This window comes from Sinocyclocheilus anshuiensis, unplaced genomic scaffold, assembly GCF_001515605.1.
Source record: "Sinocyclocheilus anshuiensis isolate Anshui unplaced genomic scaffold, SAMN03320099.WGS_v1.1 scaffold1530, whole genome shotgun sequence".
NCBI lineage: Eukaryota > Metazoa > Chordata > Actinopteri > Cypriniformes > Cyprinidae > Sinocyclocheilus > Sinocyclocheilus anshuiensis.
The window spans coordinates 815,499-827,984 of record NW_015542493.1 but is presented as its reverse complement, the minus strand read 5'-3'; the positions used below and the strand labels follow the sequence as shown (position 1 = coordinate 827,984).

At 36.9% G+C, this 12,486-nt stretch overlaps 1 protein-coding gene across 5 annotated transcripts in view; it reads left to right on the top strand.

The window, feature by feature from the left end:
* The first annotated feature begins 60 nt into the window (after positions 1-60).
* The window catches only part of LOC107694112 (FERM, RhoGEF and pleckstrin domain-containing protein 2-like), a 64,035-nt gene continuing 51,609 nt past the window's right edge, over positions 61-12,486 (top strand). For all 5 annotated transcript variants that reach the window (XM_016493710.1, XM_016493707.1, XM_016493708.1 and 2 more), the window contains exons 1-2: positions 61-146; positions 2,015-2,272. In XM_016493710.1, the coding sequence (XP_016349196.1) occupies positions 2,069-2,272 (204 nt within the window). In that variant the 5' untranslated portion in view covers positions 61-146; positions 2,015-2,068. The remainder of the gene's footprint in view (positions 147-2,014; positions 2,273-12,486) is intronic.

Genomic DNA, 12,486 nt, shown 5'->3' with positions numbered 1-12,486 from the left:
ATTTCAGTGCGAGTCTGAACCAATAGAAGGCAGGATCTGTCTGAAGTCGTCCAATCAGAGCGGCGCTTTGGCCGCAGTTCGCCTACAACGACGGTCGGACGTGTAACTCATTTAGAGTTGAAGAAATACCAGGCGAAAAATAAAAGGTATGATGTCGATTTATCTCAAAATAGAGATTAAAAGCAATTTCAAATCAGTTATATTGGCAGTAGTTTATTTAAACGTGTCTCAGTGATGCATACGATAGAGTTGTATGGTCTCTTCGCATGTTTGTGTGGTTTGACTAAACTTTCTCAGTCTTTGTTTAATCTCTGTAATGACAAACAGCAAAATGTGTGCTTTTATTTTTCGTCGCAGCTGAGGATATTTTTGTCGGTGTTAGTGAAATACGACGAGTAAAATAAGTTTGTCGTGAGGGGTTAAGCTATTGCAGAGATTTTTTTATCTTGGTTCCATGCAGCTTTATCTCATTATATTAACGTTACACAACTCCAGAGTTTATGTCGGCTTTTCATTTAATTGTTTTCAGCATTTTTGCATTATCAAGTGCAGCCTGCAATGAGAAAGTTATTTTCATTACTAAAACAAAAAAGATTAATGGCCGCTGATCATTGGCTGGTTCAGTTGTAGGAATTGCTCAAACTCCGGGATAAAGTATTCCTTCTCAAATGTAAACTTCATTCCTATGAGGGGAAATAGGTCAGTTTGGATCACAGCTTGTAAGTGAGCCTGTGCTTTGAAGGCATTCCAGTTAAATTACTTAAACCAACCTGTTGCATTAAAGAGCCAGAAGAGCATGCTGAATGATGTTGGCTTTAATGAATGTTATTCTCAGTTGTCCCTGTTGCTTTAGCGATCAAGAGAGTTAGAGTGGAGCTTGTTCGAGTTGGTCGTGTTGCATTGATGCCTCTAGTGTTCCCAGTGTTAATCAGACCTCATGCAAAGTCACTACTAGATTTGGCAGTGCATTAGTATTTTGTAATGGCTAATGTGAGCTTGTGTCTTGTGGTCATGTCACTGCTATTGTGCTGGCCAATAATGACAGGAACTTTGTGAAGTGTCATTTGAAGGAAAGGGAATTGGATTACTCTATTTCCATGTAAATGTCATCAGATTTTTTTAAAAGTGTAGAGCAGCTGTGAATGTTTGACTTGAAACCTCCACAATTAGTCAATCAAGGTTGACAATAAATGCATCAGCTCTGATTGACTCATGCCTGTCCTTTAAAGTTGGCATTAAATGTAAAAATTCAAATTTTTTTTCTAAATGCATCACATTGATCTTATTGCAAATGATTCATCCATGCATGGTTAATTTTAAATTATTTTAGAGCTAGAAAACAAAACATCTATCAACATAACAAAAGATCTGTCGATACATGGAGACTTTAAATAATGTCGGAATAATCTGTTGAACACTTACTTAGATAATTGTTTTGGCTGATATTTCAATGATATTTGAACTTTTACACTTATCTGCATATCGGTTCTTTAATATTGAGTTTTCCAGTGAAATTTAACATAGGCCAAAACAAGGATTGACTTGACAAATAAAAAACAAAATGTGCAAAATCTTAGGTTTCCTTTAAAAATAATTGAATGAAAAACAAAAAGTAAAATGTAAAAACTATGTGCTTTATATGTCTGCTGTAGGAGTATGTTCATTTTCAGATGTTTATAGATGTATGATTTAGGCTGTTATGGTTATTAGTGTTTAGTTGCAAGAATAAAATAACAATTAATATCCTTAATTGACTATCATAACATTAATACAGTGAAAATGGTGCCAGACCAGTCATAAATTACATTCTTGTCTTTCTTTCTTTAAAAAAAAAATCCTGATTCTAGACTCTAATTGCTATCTCTGCAGATCCGGTTTCATCTGTTTTCCTAATAGCACCATCTTTGAATCTTGGATTAGTTCTTTCGGATTGTACCATGATCTAAATTCCTGTAGAACTGGCTTGAGATTTCGTATCATTGTGTCATTTCTTTTATTGTTCTGTTGTCTCCAGGCAGGGGTGTGTATATGTGTGTGCGAGAGGGGATAGGCTGCATTGGGAGCAGCTATGGGTGAGATCGAGGGCACCTACCGCTCCTTGCAGACCTCTGCAGGGACACGGCTCGGAGCTCAGTACAACACCGGCATCAGCACCCTGGAGCCCGGGCAGAGCCTCGGTTCAGCTATGGGAGCAGGAGGGAAAGGCCACAACAGGGGCCTGCAGATCCGCGTCCAGGGCCTGGATGATGCTCAGGAGTTCTATGACCTTGAGGTGAGTGAGTCCTTTCACATCAACTCAGTTTTTTGTCTTTGTTCATCTCCATATAGGTCTGCGTGAGAGACCCTGAATTTTTATGTAGTTGTGATGAATATGTCACTAATGTAATATAAAGTGTCTTTTAATGAGCTTTTTTATTTGGCCATGGTAAACTATCATTTTGGGGTCGGTACGATTTTTTTTTAATGTGTTACACTAAAATACATTAAAAACATTGAAATGATGTGTGAAATGTTTATAGCTTTAAAATGTAACTTATTCCTGTGGTGACAAAACTGAATTATCAGCAGCCATTACTCCAGTCTACAGTGTCTCACATATTTCCAAAAACGTTTGAACGGTCGTGTATTTCCTAAAGGTCATGTCAATAGACTAGTTTTATGATTCTTCAAAAGTATTAGAGGTGGGAAGTTTGATTCATTTTCAAGAATTTCCAACTGTCTTTTTAGTGGTTGTCCATTCAGTGACTGTTCAGTGAATCATTTCAACACTTTGATTCAGCTTCATTTTTTTGTCATCAGTCAAAAAATGTTAAGTCTCCATGTGGCATTTGTCTTGTTTTATATTGCTTATATATTTTTATATTGGTGCACTGCATACAAATTTGCATAATAATTAAATATAACTGTTATGAATTAGTATAACTTGTATTCATTTAGCAAAAAATACAAAAAGTGTATAAAAACATGGCTTGATTTATTTTTAACTAGATTTCCATTGTAGTTTACTTTTTTATTATTAAACCCAATTAAACCTTTTGAATCTACTTAACTACAGTCTGGCTTGTTGAACTGTTGAAATGATGCATATCACATATTGCTACACCCTGAACCTACTTCCATGGTTGTTTGGTTAATTGAATTGCCTGGATGTTTTGTTCGTTTGATTCCGCTGCACAAATATTGTACATTTGCTATTGTGTTTGCAAAGCTACCCAAAGTTTATTTCAAAATAGGCGCACACTGTAGCCAGAACACGGTGTTTGGTTTTGTCCATTTGCGGCTGTGCTGGAGAATGTAAACGGCCATCTCTCCGGGGACCTCTGGCAGTCTTGCGTTGCGTGTTGGGTTGTGGTGGGTGACAACTGCCACATGGCTTTAGCACTTAAATCCTGCATCTTTAAGTCTGTTTTACACCCTTGGCCTGAAATCAATTTCTATGTGCTAGCCTGGCAGTGTTTACACATCTGACATGTGCATTTTCTGCACTGATGTTCTGTTTTTATCACTGTGGGTGAAAATGAAAAAAGCTAAGGTTTTCGGTGAGGATGCATTGCTTAAGTTTCCTACAATATCATGCTAGCATTTGAATACAAAACGACATGGACACGTCGAGATTTAAGATTGTGTGTGCTTGTGCACTTTTGAGATTAGCAGTGTGGCTTTTAAAACGCTTTTATTGTTGCCAGCTGCTTAATGAGGGATATGGAAAAATTAACTGGCTTTACAGCGGCAACACCTGAATTTGTCTTAAAGGAATAGTCCTCAGGCCATCCAAGATGTAGATGAGTTGGTTTCTTCATCTGTACAGATTTGGAGAAATTTAACACTTGACTTGCAGTGAATGGCTGCCATAGAATGAGAGTCCAAACAGTTGATTAAAAACTCCAGTCCATCAGTTAACATCTTGTAAAGTGAAAAGTTGCATGTTTGTAATGAGTAAATCCATCATTAAGAAGTTTTATCAGCTGTTTGGGCTCTCATTCTGACGGCGCCCATTCACTGCAGAGGATCCATTGGTGGTCAAGTGATGTAAAGCTAGATTACTCCAAATCTAGGAAAATTATTCAGCAAATGTTTATTTTGGGATGAACTATTCCTTTAACGTCTCTCTGGATTGATATGGAAGATTATCTATAAGACAGTTATAAGACAGTCTAAGTGTTTTGGTAGCGGATGAGAACTTCCCATGATTAGATAAGATAACAGTGCACTTTGAATTCCCCTGTTACAAACATCAAACACGAGAGTGGAAAATGGTCATTATCCAGCTTTATTAGGCTACAGGACTCTGGAATGCGGTGGTACCACCAAACATGCTGTACTGAAGCAGATAGACCCTGCTGGAGGTAAATGCCTCTTCATATTACATCTAGATAATGGAAGAACAATAGGGTCAGTTCTGGTTCAAAGATTTATTACTCTTTCTAGTGTTCCTCAGGAGTGTATTGGGACATGTTTTCCATTACACTTAATTTAGCACTGGTAAGTTTTGTTTGAATTGTGGTATTGATTGATCTGTTGTCAGATGATGTGGATGTTTTATTAGGAAGATTGTGTGTAATGATTCATAAGGCAACATGGTTTCGTGATCTGTTCCATGATGCACAAACTGACGCTAACGCAGTCTGGTGTTGCTCATGAAAGGGGTTTGTTTAGTGGGTCTGATGTCATGTTGCCAGCCACATCTGTTTCCAAGATGGGACTGTGTTCTCGTATACACACCCAGGTACACAAGTGTGAGAGCTATGGGAAAATATCCCAAATTGACCCTCAGGACTAAACTGCCAGACCAAAGAAATAAAGACAGATGTGCTGAACTACTGTTCATGTTAGTCTAAACACACACAAAAGTATGTATTGTCTGGTGACAGTTGTGATGAGACTGTTTTGATTTAGTTTTCCAAATGTACAAGTTTAAAACCCCAGGTTCGTTTATTGTTCAAATGCAGACACTTTTTTTCATAATCAACAAGCCGGTGGGTTTTGTGAACAACTGACCAGTCTTAAAGGGGTCATATGATGCGATTTCAATTTTTCCTTTCTTTGGAGTGTTACAAGCTCTTGGTGCATAAAGAAGATCTGTAAAGTTGCAAAGACTAAAGTCTCAAATCTAAAGAGATATTCTTTCTAAAAGTTAAGAGTCAGCCACACCTACCTAAAATGGCTCGTTCTAACACGCCCCCACATATCTACATCACGATGTGGGAAGATTTGCATAACGCCGCCCAAATGTTCACGCAAAGAAAGAAGGCGTAACTTTTATTCTCGCTGTAGTATTGTTGCCGCCATGTCGTGAAGGCGCTGTGTGATTCATTGTGAAAGCGAAACTACTTTGTTTGGCCTTCCAAAAGAGGACGATATTGCTTCGTCATGCCTGGAGCTGATCCGTGCTGGTTGCTGAGGAAATACAACAACCTTGCGCTTTGGATCGCCGGATCGGCTTTCACTGTGAAAGCGGATTCGGCCAATCATAACGCACTGGATAGCTGGCCAATCACAGCACACCTCGCTTTTCAGACCGATTAGCTTTGTAAAAATAGATGCGAATTCAGAAAGAGATCGATTTCAGAAAGGTGGGGCATAGAGGAGAAACAATGTACAGTATGTGGAAAATAATGTGTTTTTTGAACCTTAAACCGCATAAACACATTTCATTACACCAAATACACAAATTAATGTTATTTTTAGCAACATCATATGACCCCTTTAAGAAACTCTGTATTATCCTGGTATATGTGCATGTCCATTACATACAGATCAGATGCATTTCTTTGGGCAGAATTTACATAGGACGTTGTTGCTTGAATGAACTAATTCATTAATTTATTAATTAATAATGTCAAAACCTGTCTATCTGAATGTCTTTTCATTAATTCAAAAATAATAATAATAATATATAATATTAATTATTGTTTTAAATGAAATGCTGCATCCTATTCCTCTTTCTTCTCTCAAATTATTTCCAGTCACATTGTCATATCAAATAAAGCCAGAAATGTGCAAAAAAAAAAAATATTTCAATACATTGACTTACAAACCAAGAGTAAAAAATAAAAGCAAAAAATGAAAAATACTAAAATAGTTATTAACTATAATTATACAATGTCTTAAAATTTACTTAAATAAGAAGTCTTCATCTTCATGTTCATCTTTTTTTTTTTATTATTATATTAAATTGAATGCTTGAATCTTATTTATTTTTTAGTTGATAAAGGTTGGTCGGAACAGGGACAGTTTGGGACACATCGTGATAAACATCTATGTATGAATTTATTAAATGTTAAAAACGTTACAGACCAATAAAAATTATAAAAATCTAAAAAATAAATTAGAAAACTAGTCAGTCGATTGATTGACTGTTGGTATACAAGTATTTAGCCATACTGATAATTGAAATGTACTTTTTTTTTGTTTTGTTATAAACCGAAGTTGGCATAAAAGAGGGAGGTCTTACAGCTGTTTGATTTTAGGAATTGGCAGGCCCACACAGTCTGTAATGATGTGCCATGTAGGCCTGTCGCAATAATCAATATATCGACTTATCGCGCAATATATGTACATGACCTCAATCATTTTTGGTGACGCAATATATCAGCCATTATATTTACTTAAAAATTAATGTCACCATGTTTTGTACATTCCATTTGCGCCAGTGTCTTTTGCAGCATCTCGTGCATAACGTGGTGTAGTAGTCATGAGGTGCTAGTTCAAATTTAAAAAACGCTTCTACAAAAAAAGTTTCATCTGCAGATATGGTCTTGTTTAGGGATCTGTGTCTTTGTGCATACGGACATCTGACTGCTAAGTAGTGATTGTGTTTTTCAGCAATAGTGTGCACCCTTAATTTACAGAGAAAAGAAGGTCAGGGAAAAATCTGTAGATGGAAAAATCTCCATACAAGTTCTTTGTGCATTTTTCTTTTTTTCAACTTGTTACTTTGCACTTTTTGTTAGAAAATGTTTATTTACTTTTTATTCAGGTTTTTTAAGGTATCTAATCTTTTGATACTTAATTTCCATGATCTAAATATTCTTAAAAAAAATAAAAGTTTGTTGTCATTTGGAAGTGTGTAGTAGGCCTTCTTGCATTATTATGCCGTTACATTATGATTATATATTCAGTGGCATAAAATGGTCTTTAAAATGACAATAATATCGCTTATCGCAGTTATTTCTGGGGCAATATATCACACAACAAAAAGTTGTTATCGTGACAGGCCTAGTGCCATGAGGGAATGAATGCTTATGCACGTGCATATTGGGCACCAGTCTGTTTGTTTCGCCTCTAACCTTATTCCCAGTTCACCCGGAAACCCACTGACCTGCTCTCTTCATCTGTGAGCCGCTCCTCTGCCTCGCCAACTTGTAATTTGTGCTGCCATCTAAATGCTGAAGGCCTGCAGCAATCCCAGCCTCAGCATGTATTTATGGATATGGGTTTGTTCTCTGCTCCACAGTCCACAGCGTCTGCCAGAGTTATAATTTTCTCCGACTTTGAAATCAGGGAAAATGTATTTATGGACTTACCCCGTGGCTGGATTATGTGGATATCTTTAACTTTCGTTTTGGGATCTGTTGCCAAATTGTGAATATTTGGGCCTGTTTACACTTGGCCACTTCATTTGTTTGGACTGATAGCATAGCTGATCTGATCATGAAAAGACCAGGTGTAAATGAAATGCGTTTAAGACAGATCACCATCCGATCACTCGAACCATTTTAGGAGGTAGTTTAAGGCGCACTGTATTCCTGATGGATCTGGCCAGAAGTGTAATTTGTGTGTATTGTCCAGATTGTGCAGTATTGTCTCATCAGTGTTGACACCGCTCTCTCCTATTGGAGTCTTTGATCTTGTGAAGGATTTGTTATACAGTCTACACAGTGGCAATGTGGTGATGTGCCATCAGTTGGCACGACAACTTGTCTCTATTTTTGACATGTTGCTGATTTACTCCAGAGTCCAGACACTTCATTTTGCCTGTTTGTCTGAACTACATTGTTTTAGTTTTAGTAATTTACAACTTTTAATCATTTTACATACCTTCAACTGCAACATCAAACACAGATTTCTTGTTTCTGGTGTACTCATTTAAATAATTTATGCTTCAAATTATATTTGTACACACCTGTTCAAAAGTTTGATGTTGGTAAGATATTTTATACATTTTTGATAAGTCTCGATCTCATTTATTTGATCAAAAATTGTAAAATCTGAAATATAAACAGTTTTCTACTTTATTTTATAATTAAATTCATTCCTGAAAGCAGTTGTGCTGCTTACATTTTTATAGAAAAATTGTGATAATTTTTTAGGAGTTATTTAATTAATAGAAGTCTTTTGTGAGATTATAACTGTGCATGCTGTCACTTTTAAACAATTGCATCCTTGCTGAATAAAAGTATTTGTTTTTTAAGTCTTATCTCAAATTGTAGTGTATGTGGTTGTAGTAATACTAAAATTGTTATAGTAATCATCACTGTACATGTACATTTTTATGAAATGTATTTCTGTTGAAAATAAAGTAGGATACATGCTGCGTCTGAAATTGCATACCTAGTATGTAGCGTATGTATTGTATGCAAAGAAGAACTGTTGATGTGTAAATACATTCTTGGACATACTACATCTGCCATCTTGGCATTATCCTTTTACCCGCGTGTTCTTTGACCTATGACATACATACAACAGCAACACAAATAATTTACCTGCATGTTGTTAAAAATGCACAGTGGCCTGTAAGGAGCAGCTTTCTTGATACCTATAATGCTTAGATAGAAATGGACCACTTAGCTTAAATTTTTTCTGTCTTTATTTACTTTTTTGAATCTGATTAGCTCCCATTGCATTATGGGATAGTAATGTGTCTGATATTAAGCGTACAGCTAATTGGTCCGTGTCGATGTATATTTTAAGATGATTTGCGGTCTTGACATTTCCAGTATAAACAGGCTCGGAACACTCTGAGACTGTCAGACGTCTGGCTCCCTATGAGTTTTTGTTTACTAGGCCAATAGGAAGTGATGAGGAAGCTGCTACAACAGCCTAAACTTCCTGTCCCATCCACACCCATGGGACAGCGCAGGCCTCTGCTCGCTCTCCCAAATAATCACTCAAGCTGTCAGTCAAAGTCAATGCCAGGCTTTAATTTACACTTGAGTTCATGTGAATTTGTACTACATAGTGATATTTTAGTAAGGGTTTTTTTTGTATTTTGAATTAGTTTTTATTTTTTGTGTTTTTTTTAATACACATTTTTAATCAATTGTCAGTTTTAGTACATCAGGAATAAAATAAGTTTAAGTTTTTATTTTGTTTCAAGTAATGCAAATGCTTTTCGTATGGTTTTAGTTTTAGTTAACCCTGGTTCTACAGGAGTCAGATCTGTTCAATGCATTTCCATTGGAGTGCATGCAAAACTACAACACTGACCTAAATTTGTAGTCATAACAATGACTCTGCCAGCTGTGATGGAGTGGGCTCATCTTAGACCATTGGTTTTTATAATTTAGTTCGCCATATGCTGTCTAAGCTCTTGAAACAAAGAGAGAACATGCGCACATGCACATTTGCATGGAATTTGACCAGCACACGCTGCAAGCCATTCAAGCCCTACTGTGACCTTCTGAGGAATCTACTGAAGCGCTGGGGCTCTGCGGGGGGAACAGCAGAAATAGATGCCATTAAACTGCAGAGACCTCTCGCACAACCCAGGGCCTGAGCATGCTGCATTTTGGGAGAGCCCCTGCTTTCAGTCCTGAAGAGAGGCAGGAGAGGTTGTGCATGTCACTCTGGTTCTCTTACTGAGCAGAGTCTGTGCCAGGACCAGGACCCTTGCCAAATACTCTCCAATGAGGGTCTGTTCACAGCTGCTTGTGGAGAGAGAGAGAGTAGAGAGTCCACTTTATCTGCTCAACGACACTATGCAACAGATATAAATACACCTCAGCCGGGTGATAATGTCCTCTTTGTCTGGACAAATACTTTTTATCCAAGTCTACAAATTTATCGGTAGGCTGCGAGTTTTAGTCATGATACATCAAAATGTTACACTTACAGTTGCAACAGTGACTTCTGGGTCAATGATGTGGCACTCTTTTTTTTGTGTGTGTGTGTGTGTGTGTGTGTGTGTGTGTGTGTGTGTGTAGACCTTTTGATTGATAAACATGTTTTTAATTTCTGATTTAAAATTGTTTAAGTATACTTTAAACGGTGAAACTTTTCCTTTTTTAATGTTGTGAAATAAACAGAAAACAAAACTGACATCATGGAGAGGACACATGATGACTGTGTCATGGTCAATGTCTTAATTTCTCATAATTTGACCTTTTTATGACATGGCAAGATTAGTTCAGATTGCAAAATGTGACTCCCCATGAATGTAATTATTTTTTACCATAAATTGTCCTTTTTAATAATTAAAACTTACAAATAATTGTCTGACATGTATTCAAGGTGTACAGAAAAATATTTGTAGTAATTATTATGAATTAATGTATTAATAATTATTTGTTATAGTTATTATTTTTAACTTGACAGTTAAGCAACATGGTTGTTTTTTTAGAGTCATTAAATTTATTTTTTTTACGAATGTGGCACACTTCAAACTAGATTTTAAAGGATTTTTTATTTTCTTTATAATGCAGACTCTTATTTGTCATTGACCCATTCTCTGTGTATATTTACAAGAACTTGTGATAAACATTACTTCATGACTCATGTGAATCATAAAACTGATCTGTTCTGACTTTACACACTTGTAATTCAATCTTGGGCTTGTTCTCCATTAATGTGCAAGTAAAAATAGACACTAATTGCGGCGTTGGATGTTTGAACTGACTCAGGCCTTGAAAAAACAGCCTGTCTTTTCAAAGCTGAATCACTGAGAATGTCCAGTGGCCAGAAACGGTCTTTGAACCTGCACAGACCTGGAAACAGTCACATTAAAAGACATTTCCTGTACATAAATGACATTAATGGCACAACAGAAAGTAAAACATGCCTTCCAAGAATGCTGGCTCCATGTGCCAACTTTAATCCTTACTGGCAAAATTCCTCCCTTATAATGTATGTTTTTTGTCTTAATAAAACAATGTGTGTTGTGTAAGGTTGCGCACAGACCCAAAGTAGACATTCCCTCTTTGTTTATGTAGACGTTGAACCCAGATTCTTTCCTTTGTTAATGCTGGAGACATTTTTAAATGTGCTTTCAGAATCAAAACAACTGCAACTGACAGTGAGGGAGCAACAGTGACACCAGGTAAATGTGAGGCTCTACAAAAAAGAGGTTTGAATGGGATTGGTCAGCAGGCTCGGGGCTCCGCCCACGCCTCACAGCACAAGGAAGCTCAATAACACTGGGCCTTTTTATTCAGCTCATAACAACAGCAGAGGAAAAAAAAAAAGCACTGACGTTCACTGTGTCTAAGACAGACCTGCAGAACGATGAAAGTGTGTGTGTGTGTGTGTGTGTGTGTTTTAATGAATATATATGAATGAGTTTTATTTGTGTGAGCCACAGATGAGTCTTTGTGGTCAGTGCAGTGAGGGGGCTTCTTCGATCACTGGGGAATGCGGAACAGTGGAGACAGGGGGGCTGGCTGATGGGAATTCGGAGGAGGGAGTGGAGCAGGACTTGTCCAGCATGAGCAAACAAGCTCATAAATAGTTATATGTTATATGTATATTATATATGTATGTATGTATATGTGTATATATGTATGTATGTATGTATGTATGTATATAAAACTGCTTATATAAAAAATGTCTGTAATTTGGCCTATGTTCCATAACTCCCTTACATTACATTAAATTGGCCTATATGTCTACATTAATAATATAATAATAATAAAGAAGATTCTGTATAAATATGCAACATTTCTGCCACAATACCACAGTTACTGGTTACTACAGTAAATCAAATTGTTGGTGATTTGTGGATTGAAATGTATTTTTGCTGCATTGTTGTCGCACAGTTTCTCCTATTTTCCGCGTTAGTGTTGTTGAGAATGTCAGCGCTGTTTCATCTGCCTTTGACATCTGTGGTTTGTATGGAAACCTCTGCTCCAAACTCAAACGCTTCTCACAGCGCTGTTTAGTGGTCTCGTGATCGAGATCAGTCAGCGAGTAAACGCATGACGCGTTTAGGAATTGGCGTGCACTAAAGAAATGAGAGCGCATATGAGTATCAAATTGTTATCACTCGCGTTTTACTGCTACATGTGGTCTAAAATTTAGTGCTGCCATCTTGTGTTGACATTTTGAAACTGCATAGGCCAATTTTGTAAATTATGCTTGGCGGGCCATATAGTAGGCCGTAGTTTGGACACCCCTGGTCTAGATGCATGTTGATTTTATCAGACGATGTCGCGAATATAAATGAGAGTGACTCCTGGTTAACACGTATTAGTGGGTCGTAGGGCTGGACGATATGGCCAAAATTTATATCACGATATATTTCTTAATTTCGGTCGATACGATATAATTCCG